Here is an 18,869-nt window from a genome sequence, read left to right on the forward strand (position 1 = left end):
TGCCACAAGCATTAAATTCATATCAGTCAGATTGGATATAACTAGTACTTTACTCGAGAAATTAATGGAACACTTTATCTTTTGATATCCTCTAGAGTGGTGGTCAGTAAACTTTTCTATGAATGGCCAGATAGTAAATATTTTAGACTTTCCAGACCAAGAGACAAAATTGGGAAATTTGTGCAGATGTTTACATAACAAGACAGAAACAAATTTCCGCAATTTTTGTAATATAGGACTATTAATGAGCAGAATGGAATATACTTATAGACATGAATATGAAATCCATTTCATTTTCATGTGTTATAAAATATTATTTTTCTTTTAATTCTTTTAACCATGTAAAAATATAAAGACCATTCCTAATGTTGCTGCTTATACAAAAACAGGCAGTGAGCTGGGTTTGTCCCAGGTAGTTTTCTGACCCTTGCTCTAGAAGACAGCTCCTTAACCAGTCATCTGTAAACCCACACGAGACATGAGTTTCATGCTGCCTTTGAACTTAATGAGATCACAGGCAAAGTTTTGTGCATCCATGATTTTTTCTGTGGACAGGGTCTGCACATTTCATATGATTCAGAAAAGTCCAGGCCTCGATTGGAAAGAATAAGAACCACTGTTCTAAAGACATTTTGTTAATTTTAGGAGATATTTCTTGAGTGTCTGCTAGTACCCAGGCACTAGTGCAAGTCACTGGGAACTCATGGGAATTTTGGCCCTATGAACTGATATTTCTACAGGCAAGACACGGAGAAAAATGAAAGCCATGCCTTTGGTTCTAGGAGGAAATGCCTTATTCATAGTTTCAATTATTTAGTAAATAATTTAGGTTTGAGAGAATATCTGGAACATATTTAAGTGTCCAGAACAGTTCAGGCCATAAATAAAAATCAGATTCAACCTACTAGGGATCTCTTTAAAATAAAAATCACCCCACAGTTAGGTTCATGTTAGTGCAATTAAAACTAAGGGCTGCAAAGTAGGTACAGACAGTTTAAGTTGCTTTATTAAAGCTGAACGTGTAAGCTTGCAGGCTGCTTGATTTAACTGGTGACTGTTAGCCAAAGCTAAGCCCTTGAATGTTCAAATTCACGAAATGGAGTAGTTACCCTGGGGCAGAGGTGGTGGTGAGAAAACAGAAATGTCCACTGGAAGATGAATAAGAAGCTCAAGAGTTCCTGCCTATGCTCCAGGGTTGGGAAGGGAAGAACTTACTTCTTCTCAATAAACAGTTATAGAGTGAAATTTATACTTAAAATGGTTATAAAAGGTACAATACTAATCTTAAAACCTGAGATGGTACTGTAAAGTTTGTAGTGAAATCTTTAAAATTTTAAACATTTTTAGCAATCCCCTTGCATTTTTTCTTTTGTTGCTTGTTGCCTTCAAGTTGATTCTGACTCATGGCACATTTTTTTATACTGGTTAAACTGTTGCTGTCCAGCTGATTCCGACTCATAGCGACCCTATAGGACAGAGTAGAACTGTAATCTTTTTGGGAGCAGACTGCCACATCTTTCTCCTGGGAGTGGCTGGTGGATTCAAACCACCAACCTTTCGGTTAGCAGCTGAGCGCTTAACTGCTGTACCACCAGAGCTCACATTTTTTATATAGACTGTTAATTAGTTTACAGCTTTTCTGATATACATGGAGCATATAACAAACCTAAGCAGGTTGAAATGTATTCCAAAGACAGCAGAAGTTCACCAGGAAAATTTCCCTGGTGAGTCACCCCCCCCCCAAAAAAAAAGGGCAAAATTATGGAAGGTTTGAGCTACTGTAGAGTCTCTGGCTGGCACAATTAAGTGCTTGGTTACAAACTGAAAGATCGGTGGTTTGAATCCACCCAGAGGTGCTTCAGGAGAAAGGCCTGGAAATCTACTTCTGAAAGATTACAGCGTTTGAAAGCCCTGTGGAGCACAGTTCTACTCTGAAACACATGGGGTCGTCATGAGTCAGAATCAACTCAACAGCAACTAGTTTGGTGTTTGATTTGGAACTACTGTGAACAGAAAGCGTCACTATATGAATTAGACTTAAATATTCTTAACTGATGGGATTGATAAGCAATTAACAACTTTTTTCTTTTAATCTGGAAACTCCTCCCACCCCTGGGTCTTTCTTTCACTTCAATGGTTAAAAGATTTAATAATGGCCCTTCTCAGTTGTATAAAAGGCAAAATCAAAAAGTATCCAGGAGAATGGGATGGTGACGTCAAGTGAGAAATTTACTGTGAAAGTCAGAGAGAAAAAGCAAAAAGTAAAACAAAGAGTACTGTTGTGTGGTTTAGATATGGAGTTAAAGCCATCAACGATTCTTGCTGATTTTGAGATGAACATGAAATGTTGAATTTATAAAGTCTGCTGTACTGCTGAAGCATGCCTAGGTAGCTGTTTCTCAAGAGATTTTTATCTCATTATATATTTAAAAAATCACATCAACTAATTTCTGGGGCTTCACATGTCATTCAGTGAGATGTATGACATGTCCCTGTAGCCTTGACCATCATAATGCTTAGTAAGGCTGGGTTAGCCCTTGACTGTTTATCCTCAAACCTTAAGGCACCTCCACTTTGGCCACCATGCCTTCTCTACCCATCCTACTGAGTCTTACCAGTTCTAGATTTTTCCTTTGGGACCAGGCTCTTTCTGTCCTTCCCAATGTACCAGTTAGCTAATTCGACAAACTCCTCTAAACTAGTGTGCTAATTAGGTGAGCACTAGAGGGCCTTTCGTTTCCAAGTAGAGTGTACTTTATAATGGGGGCTTCCTGGAGCATGCTGTGCTGTGAGAATATCAAGTCAGTCTAGGGGATAGGGTGGTGAATATGTATTGCCCCTCACTTCATCCCCCACAGCCTCCTATTCTACCTGTATTTAGAGCTGTTCCTATTAACGCAATTAAGCAGAAGGAGTGGGCACAATTTGGCAATGCAACAGATCCATTATATTTTTGGTAAAAGAAATGAAAAGAAAACAAGAAAGAACACATGCTATTAGAAATACACAGTTAGACACCACCAGCTACACAGCAATGTACTCATCACCTTATAGAGTCACCGTTAAAAATGTTTTACATTTAATCACTATTTACTATTAATTCATTAACATGTTTAAATTTAATATCAAAATTTATTGGTGATTCTCAGTCATTCAGTAAGTATTGGGTACTTACTGAATGGGGAGACAAGGGAAGTATCAAAGGAATTATAACCACCTTGAGAAGGAAAGACGCCTACGGATGGAATGAACTGGAAAACAGCACAGTAAAGTGATAAATTATGTAGTTACAGATAATAAAGGCAATACATATATCAAACTCTTTGAGACCAGGACCTTGAAAAATAGAAAACCAGTAATAACCTTTTGCATTTCTAAGGCTTTTCTGCATAAGTTATGCTCTAGTTTATGTTCCTTATAATCCTGTTATCTTATCTCTTCCTGCCTAGAAGGGATCCTTATAGCATTTCTGGGGCCTCCCTTCGAACTGTGGGTATCATCTGGCTCCCTAGATAAAGGCAAGGCTAGACAAGTCAGATTAGTTTGTGAAACAAGACCTCTAATTAAAAATAATAATAAAATGTAAGTATGATGACTGTAACAATCTCATTTGAGGTAGATGACAAGAAATCATTAAGTGCTCACTTTTTTTTTTTAATCTATTCCTTTCTCCTTCAACTCCTTGCTGTCTACAATAATTGGCAGTGGACCAAGATGAAAAGTAAGGCCATATTTTGGCAGGGCAGGTAGGAAACTGTGGTTTGACAGGCAGCCTTAGAACCAAGTAGTACTGATAGGGAAGGGGAGTGAGGTGGTTGGAAGGAAGGGGTCTTTCAAGACTACCCGAAGTCTGCCTGCACAGGCCATGCCTGATAAGGAGACATGGGAGATTTCCCCTTTGTGTGATATTGCTGGTGACATGGTTTTTAGATTAAAAAAAAAGAAGAAGAAAGGGCAAGAGAAAACATATCTGGAACAGACTTCATCAATGAGATTTCATTTTGGCTAAGTCAGGACTGTTAAAATAATGTGGCACATTTTATCAGCTTACTAATAAATTTGTTACTTAAAGATGTGTTATTTTCAAAGCAACTCCTATGTGGGAATATGAGGCTAAAAATTAATCAGAAGAAATAATAGCAGTTTTGATATGGCTTAGGTTTTTTCTGAACAAATGCTGCCTTGTGTATTAATAGGAAGAATCTATTTTTCTCTAACACTTTTCCCCCCTCTCTTTTAAACATGCAGAATTCTTTTCCTGTGACTCCATCACTTGCAGCTAATCCTGCCATGCCTTTCAGTCCTTACTTACCTCATCCTGGGATGGGCATGTTTCCTGCCGAACTGTTACCAAATGCACCTGTTCTGATTTCTGGAAACCCACCTTTCACATTGCCAGGAGCCGCTGGTCCAAAACTGATGCGTTCTGATAAACTGGAGGTATGTGTATAGAAATATATCAATACTTACAGGATCATCACAAATATTAACCGTATGCGTAAAGCATCATTATCAGAGGCCAATGTTATGAATGTTTTCAATAAGCACACATGGGTGTTTAGTTGATGAAGTATAGTCTCAGACAAATGTCAGTATACTAGTGCAATTATGTGTTGCTTCAGTTGTCCGGTAAGTCATACAATGTCTTCATGTGTACCTCTTTTGCTATGACTCAGGAAGTTTGGGTGGGAATGCTGGTTGGACCCAGGTTTCAGTTTTGCAGCATGGGATTGCTATTTTTGTTCATCAGTCTCTATTAGCTGGAGTGATCAAACTGAACAAAAGTAGATAAATCTAACGCTGTATGAGTGCAGAATGTAAATCTATATGAATGCAGAATGTAAATGAGCCTCATAGTGTCTAACTTCCTTTCTCCATTTTAAAAACGATGTACCGGATAATAAGTATCCCTTGATTCCTAAGAAAAGAAACTCTAAATGAAATTTCAGATAGCTTTTTGCTTTATTGAAGTCCTCCAGTCTTCTTTCAATTGTCTTTCTTCATAAATTGAAATAAATAACTGGTTGATTTCTTACAATGTCAGCTCCATTGGCAGTCCCTTAAATACCTGGTGATGTATCATAATGGAATCTAATTGTACATGTAACTCAATCATGGTTCACAAGTCTGCTGTGTGAGACCATCAGCGCATGGCTGGGTGATAAAGACTCATCTTGGACCTTAAAAAAATAACCCCTGCTGCAAATGTAGCTAACCACCCTTTAGGCTGGGCATTAAATGGAGGATTAAAAGAAGTGTTTTTCAATATCTTTAAGTACTTTTATTTCACTGTTACGAAAACAGACCACTTTCATTTGGGGAGGATGGCCTTTTTTTTTTTTTTTCCCTAAGAATAGAAATTCTACGTTTATAGCTCATAGCATATGTGGCTACACAATATTACATTCACTGGCAAAATAAAAGTGAATTGCCTGCCAGCCATCAATGTGATGGTGCTTTTTCTTTCTTCTTCTTTAAGGTCTGCCGAGAATTTCAGCGTGGAAACTGTACCCGTGGTGAGAACGATTGCCGCTATGCGCACCCGACTGATGTTTCCATGATTGAAGCAAGCGATAACACCGTGACAATCTGCATGGATTACATCAAAGGTCGGTGCTCCCGGGAGAAATGCAAGTACTTTCATCCTCCTGCGCACTTGCAAGCCAAACTGAAGGCCGCTCATCACCAGATGAACCATTCAGGTGCTGCCGCCATGGTAAGGACAGTTCCAACTTGTGGACTCTTTGTCTAATATCCTGTAACCATCATCTTGGATAGTCATGAGTGAGCCTTAAAAGAAACAATCAAGTTTATAAGCTGGAAAATGGAAAACCTATCAGTCTGAATTTTTGTTAAAACTAAGGTTTTCTGAAGTTAATTAGTTAAAAGCTTTACTAATGATTTTAACCTACTGTGTGCTCTTTCAAAGGAGCCCTGGTGGCGCAGTGGTTAAGTGCTTGGCTGCTAATCAAAAGGTCGACAGTTTCAACCCACCAGCCGCTGTGTGGGAGAAAGATGAGGCAGTCTGTTTCCATAAAGACTTACAGCCTTGGGAGCCCTGTGGGGCAGTTCTGCTCCGTCCGGTAGGGTTGCTGTGAGTCGGAGTCGACTCGATGGCCTGGGATTTGGTTTGGTGAATGCACTCTTTCTCCCATTTTAAGAAAGAGAGTAAACTATATGATTTAAACAATAAATTATTTTGGAGTTTTTTTTTTTTATAGTCTAACCCAGGGACATAAAAGAGACGGAAAACTGCTTCTCTGTTTTGTGAGCTTCCTTCATGGGCACTTAGAAAGTAACATCTTTAATGCCTTTCAAAAACCAAGGACTTGAAAGATGGGATGTAAACCCAAAAACCCATTGCCATCGAGTCGATTCTGACTCATAGTGACCCTAAAGGACAGAGTAGAATTGCCCTATAGAGTTTCCAAGGAGTGCCTGGTGGCTTTGAACTGCCGACCTTTTGGTTAGCAGTTGTAGCAGTTAACCACTGCGCCACCAGGGTTTCAGTGGGTTCTAATTTCCCAAAGTCTGAGGTTCTCTTTCCTTTCTGTAGGGGTGGTGCTTCCAAGGACAAAGGCAGCAGCCTGCCAAGGTTGCGGGGAGGGAGAGGATAAAATTTCCACATGGTTGGGAAAAGAAAGCGGTATTGCCGCAGCAAGCCTGCTTAGGGGGAATATTGGCTCTACTTAACACTGACAGGTAGGAGGTAGGAAAAATATTTCTATAACACTACAGTGTGTTAGGTTGAGAAATAAGAATTATGATTACTTAATAGTTTGTCACAGACATCAATTATTTCGATATACTGCTCTATATTTATTTCTTTTACGGCCTGGTTCTTCACTCATGTAATAGCAGGAAATATTGTCAAATAAGGAACAAAACTCTGAGGAAACCTCACGTTCCCTGGCTGTGGAAAAAGCACCTACATGCCCTGGAAGTCCAAGAAACGCAGTGTTGAGCTAAATTTCCTCACATATATTTATAGTTCGAGTCTCATGACAGAGACCTTACCATTCCACAAGAGAGAGACTTTTATTTTCAAGCATCCCTATTTGTTAAGAACTTTTTTCTCATACTGAGTCGAATTCTATCTTGTTGTAACTGGAACTTCATAAAAGAAATCAGTCCTTATTCCATATGAGAGTAACTCTCCTGTCTTTTCAGGAAGCTAAACACCCCAAATTTCTCCAGCCTTTTTTCATAGTTTCAAGGACACAGTGACAGTTTTGGACTTGCTATACTTTCTCAATACCCCTGCTCTCTCTTAACTTATCCCATTACTTCAGGAAGTATCTAAGCACCATAGTAGAACAAACTTATTATCTCCCTTATCCTGGATTCTTTTCTCAATCCAAAGAGTGAAAAATGTTTAAAAAAAAAAAAAAGATTTCACCACATTTTTTTTTGTCTTAAATTCTTTTGAATGGGGAATTTTAAGCTATGAAAATAACAAGGTATCCAAAATATTCTATGCAGAACTTCAGCCTCTGATTTTTTGATTACTTAAGTTGGTGGCATAGAGTTCAGAATCAGTATGGACCTATTAACGAAGAAGAATGCAGTTGGCCCCACAAAAATAAAAGTTCTCATCCACATGGGATGTAGAAGAAATGGCTTCCTTGTGCCACTGTGCACCTGTAACTGTCCTTGGGCATGGAGTCTTCGTATGTGTGGGCCCATTTCTGATGATTTGGGAATCTTTAGTCAAAAACATATGTTATAAGTCAGCCCCAAGTTTCCATTTAGAGAGCTAAATGTTATGTAGTAGGCCTTTGGTTGGTACTTGTGAATGTCAATATAACATTTCTTTCTGAGGAACTGATCAAAGTAGGGGCTTAGTGGTAAGGTCCAATTCGCACATAGGAATTATAAACAAAGGAGGCTGAGTCGTATTTAGTTCATTGCCAGTCTTTGGCAAGTTTGTGAGCTTGTGATGAGGCTGTTGAGGCCCTGCCCAGTGTTGATAAGCAAAATACTTAATATTTGTACAGGCACCACCCAGCCAGAACTGGGTACTGACTTATCAGAATGGACGCTAGAATAAACAAACAGAACTACCTTACCAGGGTCTAACAGGCGAATATTCATCTAGGCCCTGCCTTAACTTGTAGTTTGCTTGGCAACACAACTTTGGTTCTGATGATCAAACTATGCTCATTTCTAGAGAAAGGAAACACCTTCACTTCACTAATACAAAAGGGAAATCTTCTTAATAACCAGATACACAGTCTCCTGTCTTGCTCAGTTAAAATCTTAGGCAAAACCATTTTCCCTCAATGGTGATCGAGGTGTTAGAACCTATAAATTACATTTTATAATTTAGAGGTTTTGTCGTGACCTTTGCCATCTGGGCCTTGTTTATAATTTGGAAATTATGTATCCCTAAAGCTTAAGCTTACTTTAGAGTAAGCCCTGGTGGCTTAGTGGTTAAGAGCTCAGCTGCTAACCAAAAGGTCGGCAGTTCAAATCCACCAGCTGCTCCTTGGAAACCCTATGGGCAAGTCTACTCTTTCTTGTAGGGTCGCTATGAGTGGGAACTGACTCAATGGCACCTAACAACAGCAACAACAAAGCTTATTTGGGACCCTGCTGGCACAGTGGTTTAGTGTTTGGCTGCTAACCAAAAGGTCAGCAGTTCGAATCTACCAGCCACTCCTTGAAAACACTTCAGGGCAGTTCTACCCTGTCCTGTGGGGTCGCTATGAGTCTGAATCGACTCAACGGTGAGGGGTGACGCTTATGTAAGAGCCATGGTGGCACAGTGGTTAAAGCACTCAGCTGCTAACTGAAAGGTCGGCAGTTGGTACCCACCAGCCACTCCAGGGGAGAAAGATGTGGCAGTCTGCTTCTGAAAAGATTTACAGCCTTGGAAACCCTATAGGGTAGTTCTACTCTGTCCTATTGGGTCACTATGAGTTGGAATCAACTCGATAACAGTGGATTTAGTTTGGTGGAAAGCTTACTTGGTATGCTTGATTGCACTTTCCTGGCATTCTTACTTGAACTTAGGAGAAATAAAAAGCACAACTGTCACATTGTGGACACTGACATAGAGTTCCCAGAAGAAATAGAGATGACATACATCCGGGCGTTTGTTATCTACAAGAATAAGGAGATCATGGCATGCCTCTTTTTGGCACGTGGAAGGCTCGTTACTCAGCATAAGTTTTCCTCAAGAATTTGGTGCATACCGAGTTGTGTTGCTGGGACATGTTGTTTAAGTAATGTGTAATTTGCTGAGGAAAAAAATAATGTTAAACTTCTCCAATGAATCTGGTCCAGGGGCAAGTTTGATTGTGTATTATAAGCACTGTGGGATTTTGAAAGAACTGTAGACATGAAAGGAGGGTTTGAAAATGCTAATAGCTTTTAAAATTAAACCTTACAAGGACTTAACAAAGCAAATTATACATACCAGAATGCACAGCAAGCCTCTATAACTGAGAATTGCATACATTTTGCTAGTTATCTATTATACCTGGGCAGAGTAGGCGGTGGTGAGGAATGACTCATTTGCTTTCTCCTTACATGTTGGTTTGGAAACATACAGTTAGAGGGTTTGAAGCTGAAGTCCTTGTATAAATTAAATTTTGTTTTATGAGGCTATATTATCTGCCAGGCGCTCCTCGGAAACTCTGTGGGGCAGTTCTACTCTGTCCTATAGGGTCGCTATGAGTCGGAATCGACTCGACAGCACTGGGTTTGGTTTGGTTTTGTCAGCCTCTGATCTACTAACATCTGTTTTTATCACCTGTATACCATTTATCTCCTAGACCCACATGCAGTGTTTTAACTGGCAGAAATCGGTTTCCTGCTACACATGTTGCTTCTGCTAATCTCATTTTAATCGATTAATAGAAGAACATCCCTGAGAGGTTAATTTTAAACAATTAAATCCTGCAGCAACTTTCTGTCACATCCTGCCCAAACAAGGTGGTCCTTTTTTATTTGCCTAAATTAGTGAAGTTGCAAAGCTCTATTTTCCCTTGTATTTTTATTTTCTGAGGCTTTATTTGCTCTGTTTGGGGCTAACAACTCATCTAGTGATCCGCTTAATCTCTTTGTTGGTTACCTGGCTGTGGCCGCCACTGCTTATTGAATGTCTTGCTCAAATGGAAACCCTTCCAGGTAGCCATATGTTATGTAACTGGTGCTTGCTTGGTTTGAGTACATTTTTTACTTTCTCTGGTACTGTTTTTTAATCCATCCCTCCCCCACAGGCCCTACAGCCTGGTGCACTTCAACTGATACCAAAGAGACCAGCACTTGAAAAGACCAATGGTGTCACCCCAGTCTTTAACCCCAGTGTTTTCCACTGCCAACAGGCTATGGCTAACCTGCAGCTCCCGCAACCGGCATTTATCCCTGCAGGTGAGAACAGGGCTCTGGGCACTGTGAGTTTAGTGATGTTGGGAATGTATACAAGGTAAAGCAGCTTCCAGAGAGCATTTATGGGAAGACTGTCAACAGATATTTTGATTAGAAATAAAACAAAGCGGTTATACTTGATCTGCTAGTATATAGAGCAACTTGTTTTTATATGATCCCTGAAAATGAATGGTTTGAAATCAAACGAGGAAAGAGTGCCAATATTTTGCATTTTTAGCATTTCTTATTTTTTACTTCTTGTGACTGGTTCACTTGGTTCTGTCTCAAACTAATTCTTTGACTCTTAGGTATCACTATTAGAGACAATGGTCTGCCATCAAAAAAATCACTTCCCAACTTCAGCACTGCAAAAATATGTAACCTATATATCTTTGATATACCAAAAGTAGTTATAATAAAACTATCCTTAAATTTATATTATATTATAGTTTAATATGAGAAGCCTGGGTGGCCCAAGTGGTTTGCGATTAGCTGCTAACCCAAAGGTTGGCAGTTTGAACCCACCCACTGGCACTGTGGAAAAAAGGCCTGGCAATCTGCTTCTGTAACGATTATAGCAGGAAAATCCTATGGAGCAGTTCTTATACTCTGTAACGCATGGGGTCGTCATGAGTCGGGGCCGATTAAATGGCAGTTAACAACAACAACAACATAGTATAATATAGTATATTATTGGCTATAAAACAGGTAGTTTTAGCCTCTTAACTTAATATCAGAAATTCAGCAAATTAATTTTTTCCCAACATTTTGTAGCATATTTTTATGTTACCACCCATATTCAACTATATTTTATAGCATAATAATTTTGCAACAATGGGTTCAAACATGCAATGATTGCGAGGATGGCATAGGACCGGGCAGTGTTTCATTCTGTTGTACACAGGGTTGCTGTGAGTTAGCTGAACCTAACAGCAACAAGTTTTGCACCAAATTGAATAGAAAATTTTAAGCTAGAAAAATTTACAAATAAATATATATGGGGAAATAGTTTTCTACTAGTGGTTCAGTACTTTGAGAATGAGCATATAGTCTTCTAGAAATAATTTGAAAATGCCAACTACCAGGAGTACAGGGAGTATTTTTTTTCCAGAATAATAAATGCTGTAGTTTGGAAACTATTATTGAATGAAAATGGTATATTCTTTAAAATTAATTTAGTAAGTCTTTTCAATTACATAAACATATTAAGCACATGTTATTGTATACCTCAATTTGAAAAGAAAACCATTGGGTAATTAATAAATTAATCAGTTAATTCATTTTGAAAGAAGCCATGCAAAACAAAACAAAACAAGTCTTTTGTCTCATTACTGACCACAACAGTTGTTCATGGTATCATTTAAAATAACACAATTCTTACACATATATGTAGTAGTTTCTGAGGAAAAAAGAGAATGGAATTCATTAACACTTTTTTACACCACTTATGAAAAGTAACTATTGATATGTAACAAATAAGATTTTTTCCCCTAACCTAAGGGAAAAAGCATAATGTTCACAGACAAAATAAATATGGGTTTAGGTATTTTTTATTTCTGGCACTTTTTAATTCAAAAATGGTGATCATTCCACCTTGGCTGATTCCAATTTGTCTGGTAGCTAGCTAATGAATTCAGTAGGCCAGGAAGGCCAGCCAAGGTTGCTGAATGTGATTATGTATAAAACTTATGTTATTTGTTCTGGGTTTTCTCAATTGTGTAGTCACTTTGTTTGGAAGTTGGACTTTTTCGCTAGGTTTGACCTATTTAAATTAAAGTCTCAATTTATAAGCAAAAATGTCAGATGAGCCCATTTCCCCTTAATTAATGGCAAGATAAAAACCCGTCTGGCTGATAGCCCCCTCTTAATGAAAAGCCTATTTGCCATATGTTCATAGTCAAGCCCTTGGTTACAGTGAAGTAGGGGAGGCAGCATTAATAGATTAATGCCCTAAATAGAAATATTGGCAACAGATACAGACCCTGGTATATATTTTGAAAGTAATATGTGTAATAAATTAAGAAATTTCCCTCTTCTGATAAAAATCACTAAGCTTGTATTGGTCCAAAGGTTTTAATGTTAGCATGGTAGTTCCTTTGAAGAAGTGTAAAAGATCGTTTGTAAACCTAAGAATCCAAGAATTACTTTGATTACCTGGGTATGTGATCTTAAAGCTAAGCTATAATCATAAGCATGGGAGATTACTGGGTTTGCATGTGCTGATTACTTAATATTGCAAAGAAAATATCTTTCTAGTTAAAATTATTTCTATCAGTAAAGCTTTAATAATGAAATAATCTCTTTTCTTTACTTTCCACGCTTTTCTGCATGATGTACAGGGCCAATACTGTGCATGGCACCCACTTCAAGTATTGGTAGGTTTTTCAACACAAGTTCTCAACTTTTCCTAATCTGAAAAAAAAAAAAGTGTTGTTCTGCTGTGACTGTGAAAGAGTTGAGTGACTGAATGACGTGGCTGTACGTTTTTTTTGAGTCTTTAAAGGTTTAATATGGTGCTGTCTGTTTCATGTCTTTGTGGAATCAAAACAGTAGTTTCGCGAGCTTTAGTTGGTTGCCACTGTAGCCAAGCACTGACCCTGCTATTTCTTTATTTCCACCCTAAAAATATCAACTGAAATATTTTCAAGTATTTCCTTACCTAATCAAAATGGACAATTAAATGTTCTGAGATTTACAGCCATTATTTAAAAATTATAAAATATTTCAAATGTATAATTTATGAAGTAAAACAAAACAATTCCTCCCCAAAAAGGTTATCCATAAGACCTAAACCATTCAATACTCAGATGTTGAGAAAGAAAGTTGAGCAAAGCTAGAGAATTCTATACTGTTCTGTGAGTCTAGAATGAAGCACCTTTCTGCACAGAACCTAGGCACAACAAAATTTCATAATGACTCTTGGGAGTTATGTGGTTTTTAATAACCAGTCATACTCAGATTCTTTAATTAGCCACCAAAACAATATGTTAGCTATCTCTAAGGTGTTTTCTACATCACTAATAGTGAAGATGATAAGAAAGTGACTCAAGAGAACACTTGGGGGGAGTTCATAGCTTTTATGGTTCTCATGTGTGGTCACCAGGAACAGATCAGGAGAAAATAGCTCTGATGTTCATGCAGGGAGAAAAGACCCCATCCATCCCAGCCATCACATTTCAATCCAGCTCCCCCCATCCTTTTTGAGAGTTTGCAGCAGCTTGACCTCCATCCCATAGGTGGGCTAGATAGTAGATGCAGAGCCCAACAGAGACTAACAGGTTTATCAGGATAGAATGAAGAATCAAAATGACAACCACACAGTAGTAGCACTCACTAACATAGCAGGGGCTGAACCTTAGCAATGGAGGTAAAAAAAAAAAAAAGGCCTCTCTTATTGAGGGATTGGCTGTCCCTTGTCCAAATGAATAACATTTCCATGGCTACTAATAGGAGCGGTATGTGCATATGATTAGAAGAGCAGGCTTCCGCAAGCTTGTGAAATGTGTCTGCTTTCCCACTTTGTGCCTGTTTTCTCCAGGATGTTCCCCTGTCCTTTCATCCTTAGTGCTCAGCTTAGGAATGCAATCTGCATGCTTCAGTAGTGCTGCTTCCTGCCCGATTGCTGCACTCGCAAAGGAAAAACAGGAATGGTTCTAGAATTGACGTGTGAGACAATAAGGGATGGTTATAGATAATGGAGGAGCCCTGGTGGCACAGTGGTTAAGCATTTGGCTGCTAACCAAAAAGTTAGCAGTTCAAATCCACCAGCTGCTCCTTGGAACTCTATGGGGCAGTTCTACTCTGTCTATAGGGTCTCTATGAGCGGGAATCAACTGGATGGCAGCGGGTTTTGTTTTCTTTTGTTTTGTTTTTTTAATAGGTAATGGATAACTAGAGATAAGAACATAACGAGAGATAAGAACAAGGGATAACTACAGAGTTTCTGCTAAGCATCATTTGGGCCACAGCTTTGGTTCTATGGCATTACATATGTTGGTTTTCCTCTCCAGCCCATTTGCTTTCTCTGTAGATTTCAGAAAATCTGAATTTGAAAGATGCAAACATGATAAATTATTATATATGCGTGCTCTCCATTCACACATCAGTCCTTTGGTTTACTTTCCAAAGTGAGCTAGAAACTAGAAAAGCTTTCTGCGGCAAACAGAAAGCATCCTGAAAGAGATGTTGCAGCTGTTAGGCCTTACAGCTGTGATATCTGCTGTGAAGACGAAATTTCGTTGGCTATTTACTGTGAGAGGAGCCCTGGTATCGCAGTGGTTAAAGCACTTGGCTGCTAACCGAAAGGTCAGCGGTTTGGAACCCACCTGATCTGTGGGAGAAAGATGTGGCAGTCTGCTTCCTTTAAGATTTACAGCCTTTGAAACCCTCTAGGGCTGTTCTACTCTGTCCTCTAGGGTCGTTATGAGTCCGAATCAACTTGACGGCAGTGGGTTTGGTTTATTTACTATGAAGTGATCCTTGTATTTGATTGATAAATAGCCAAAGTTTCCAAGGAGTTTGCCGGAGGTGTACTTAAAACCCTGCATGCATTGTCCACTGCATTCTTAATATCTGTTCCCCTACCACATACCCACCAATCCAACTACCATTTTTTTTTTGCACACTAAACAGGTAGGTGTTCATATAGCTATCCCTTTGTACCTGCAAGTCTAATGACAGCCTCACGTCCATAAGTCAGTGAACCCAAACACCAATTCACAAGGTAACTGCCAGACTTATTCCAGTTTGAATGTGCAACCCAGTTACTTGTCCGCTTAACTAGCTATTCACATGGATACTTGGTTTAATCAGATTTTTTCATATGCACCCATCGTAACCCCTTCTGAAAATTTAGGCTTTTTATACTGTGGTTAAAATATATATATATATATATATATATATATATAACACAACATTTGCCAATTCCACATGTTTTACAAGTACAATTCAGTGACAGCAATTACGTTAATCGTGATGTGCAACAATCACCAGTATCCGTTGCCAAATTTTCCATCACCATTAACTGACGCGCACTGCTTCCCAAACAATGACTTCCCCTTTCCCCTCCCCCACACTCACCCCTGGTAACCGCTAATAAACTTTGATCTCTATACATTTGACTGTTCTAGGTATTTCATATAAGTGGGATCATATGATATTTGTCCCTTTTTGATTGACTTACTTCACTCAACGTAATGCTTTCAAGGTTCATCCATGTTGTAGGATTGAGTCAACTACGTTATGATTCTGCTCAAAGACTTAACTAAATGTTGAGAATGGTTTTGTTTTCATTAATGGTAACTATAATTGGCTTTTCCCCTTTTCTCTTTTTAAATTCTTCCGCCTTCCATGTTATGTTGCTTTGCACTGACTGTGATTGCATGTTGCACCCTGGTGTACCCATCATGATGATGTCATGTGGCTTGTTGCTGTGATACCTACCATGCCCCATTCGATCGTATATGTCATGGTTGCATAAATGCTCCATCCTCCCGTGTATTCTTCCATGGTGTCCTACTGAAAGTGCCCATGATGCACGGTGCTACACCTACCACTGTGTCTGCAGCAACAACACCTGCCACCAGCGTCCCCTTCGTTGCAACAACCACAGGCAATCAGGTTTGGCCATTTATTTCACCTGTTCAGACCTAGATAGCTACGATGTATGTAAGGCACAGTATATGCTTTGGGGATTGGTGAGAGACATTGGTTCATATCCTTCAGTATTTCTTAAGCAATTGTCACATTTAGAAGTTTTATTTTGTGTGTATTCTAGAATGCTGTGTGTGATTCGTTACTCATCTTGAGATTCATCAGCAGAGTTTCACTCATTTTTAATCAGTTACCAGATGTTGTTCTTGGTATGCTATATATCAATACAATTGTGACTGTCACACCAATCCTTAAATGTATATACAGGTACTAAGTATATCGTAAGTGCTTCCTTATTGGTCAAGAGGTGAATTTGTTTTAGTTTACTACCATTTTTGGTTATTGTGTCTGAAATCCCACTTGGTACTATCATCACCTTTACCTTCCAATCCACTGGAAAGAAAGCAAGCTATTACATTTCTTTCCAAGGCACAGATATCCATATCATTGCCCAGTGATTACATAAGAAATTCCTTCCCATGCTGACATTAGATGTGCTTGTGTTGTTTTGATTTTCATTTGCTTTAGGTATTTTCAGGCATAGTCACAGTGCAAATTATAAGATTTGGGAGAGACTCGAATTTTTAAGGAGATACGTACAATAATTATCGTGTACTGTTACGGCCATTTGTGCCTTATTAAAGTGGCGACCATACTTGCAGACTGCAAGTTGCACTGCTCTTTAATTTACATATCAAGTGTGGTAGCCATGTATCATACAAGAGAATTAATTCATTGGAACAAACCACATTCTAAGTTAACTCTTTGTGGAAATGGTTGATATGTCTAATTTTTTTCTGTGACATTGAGTATGGTTATTGACTACCATGTCCAAGCAGTGAACAAAATTAGCCGAATTATATGAAGAAACTATTTTAATCTGAAATCTTTTTTACTACTATAGATACCCCAATTATCAATAGATGAACTGAATAGCAGCATGTTTGTTTCACAGATGTAGAAGTTACCAGTAGAACAGTAAGTTTCTTTAAGTATTAATAGAAATAATATTTATTGGTTATATCTTTTATTTACATAATTGCGTTTGCTAAAGACTTTGGTAAATATTTTCATTAATAGACGCAGCTTGACTTAAGCATTCTAAATTGTTCAAACTGAAACTTGGGGAGCAAATACGCAGTTTTTATATGAAAATGACAGCTGGTACTGTATTTTCCCAATGAGCTAACCAATTCTGAAATGTTTTCCTGTTATTTAAAGAGGTGTGGTTTGCTAGTCAAAGGCACAGATCATTTTTGAATTTTAATTCTTTAACACTTTTGTAGCTTCATGTTTTTTAATTGAAGTAAAGCAAGCTGTTTTGTCAGGATGTGACTGAGACGATTATCTTAAAAAAAAAGTAAACAATATGCTTCTCCTTATGACGTGATAAGAAATAGTTCTTTTACAGTCTGCTGTTTTGTGTTGCTTCCCATGTAAGTCTATCAAAATTTCTCCAGCTGTTTTCAGTGACATAATTTAGTGATTTAATCATTATTTTCATTCAAATCATCTTTATTTTTGTTGTTGTTGTTGGATTTTTTTCACTTTCACCCTTGATCTCCTCTTTGCCTGGTCTAGAGCCTATTGTGGCACACACTTGATTTGAACAATTGCTTGTTTGGAACAAATGGCTTTTGAAGCCACCTAAGGTGCCAAGGTATCTAATTAATGATAGGGACTTATTAATCAAGCGGACCAATTCTAAATTGCACACATTAGTTACTGAAAGGTTGAAGTTCACAAACCTGGAGTGTTTCATTTGGTTGAAGGAGACACCAGTTTTTTTCTCCTTATGGCTTAGTACCCCAGATCCCAGCTAGCACTTCTTTCCCATTGAGGACTCACAGGCCTCCTCAATCGTAAGGAATGTTTTAAAAAGATATCCTTGAGTATGTGGAAGAAATAACCAAACTAAACCAAACCCGTTGCTGTCGGTTCTGACTCTTAGCAACCCTATAGGACAGAGTAGAACTGCCCCATAGGGTTTCCAAGGAGTGGCTGGTGGATTCGAGCTGCCGACCTCTTAGTTAGCAGCCGAGCTCTTAACCACTAAGCCAAGTAGCTGTATACTGGAATATTTTTCAGGGGTGCCACTTGGGATAGTGGCAACTTGAGAATAGCACTAAACATGAGAACGTAGATTTAGCAAACACTTGTCCAATTCTAGTGGGCTGCTTTACATCAAGGCAAATGAAAGCTGTCAAATATAATCAACTTTCCAACAGAACATGTTTGGGAATAGTGATTCCTTTTTGCTTGATGCCATTTGAAAATTTAGATGTATTTGGCAGAATGTGTAACAGACTTTGAAAATTTCTGCAAAGTTCAAAAATATAATTTTGCACAATACTACATACAGGTAATCCCTGACTTGTGATAGGGTCCCATTCTGACGACTCCATCGTAAGTCGGCTCTGATGTAAGTCAAACACCTTTTTTTTTTTTTAGTTTCCATTATGATTGCCTTTTATTATCAGTATCTTTATAAATCCGGAAACCCTGGCAGCATACTGGTTAAGAGCTACGGCTGCTAACCAAAAGGTCAGCAGTTCAAGTCCACTAGGTGCTCCTTGGAATCCCAATGGGGCAGTTCTACTCTCTCCTATAGGGTCACTATGAGTCAGAATCGACTCGATGGCAATAGGTTTGTTTTTGTTTTAATAAATCCAATCTTTGTCTTTAGGAGTTAGAAACATTAAGTATGTAAACTTACAGATATATTTTAATGCATGCATACATACATAAAAATACACAAATCATAAAAAAGGAAGTCATAAGTGCAGTACATCATAACTCGAATATGTTGTAAGTCAGGGACTACCTGTACTTAGATTTCACAC

The 18,869-nt window shown here is 38.5% G+C and overlaps 1 protein-coding gene across 15 annotated transcripts in view; it reads left to right on the plus strand.

Moving 5' to 3' along the window:
- The window catches only part of MBNL3 (muscleblind like splicing regulator 3), a 125,012-nt gene that overhangs the window by 97,813 nt on the left and 8,330 nt on the right, over nucleotides 1-18,869 (plus strand). For 10 of the 15 annotated variants that reach the window (XM_049872181.1, XM_049872176.1, XM_049872179.1 and 7 more), the window contains 6 exons: nucleotides 4,249-4,440; nucleotides 5,480-5,716; nucleotides 10,227-10,377; nucleotides 12,714-12,749; nucleotides 15,899-15,993; nucleotides 16,931-17,004. In XM_049872181.1, the coding sequence (XP_049728138.1) occupies nucleotides 4,249-4,440; nucleotides 5,480-5,716; nucleotides 10,227-10,377; nucleotides 12,714-12,749; nucleotides 15,899-15,993; nucleotides 16,931-16,987 (768 nt within the window). In that variant the 3' untranslated portion in view covers nucleotides 16,988-17,004. Of the gene's footprint in view, nucleotides 1-4,248; nucleotides 4,441-5,479; nucleotides 5,717-10,226; nucleotides 10,378-12,713; nucleotides 12,750-15,006; nucleotides 15,234-15,898; nucleotides 15,994-16,930; nucleotides 17,005-18,869 lie in introns of those variants that run through there. The other 5 variants (XM_049872187.1, XM_049872185.1, XM_049872186.1 and 2 more) reach the window with 5 other exon arrangements.

This window comes from Elephas maximus, chromosome X (genome assembly GCF_024166365.1).
Source record: "Elephas maximus indicus isolate mEleMax1 chromosome X, mEleMax1 primary haplotype, whole genome shotgun sequence".
Lineage (NCBI taxonomy): Eukaryota > Metazoa > Chordata > Mammalia > Proboscidea > Elephantidae > Elephas > Elephas maximus.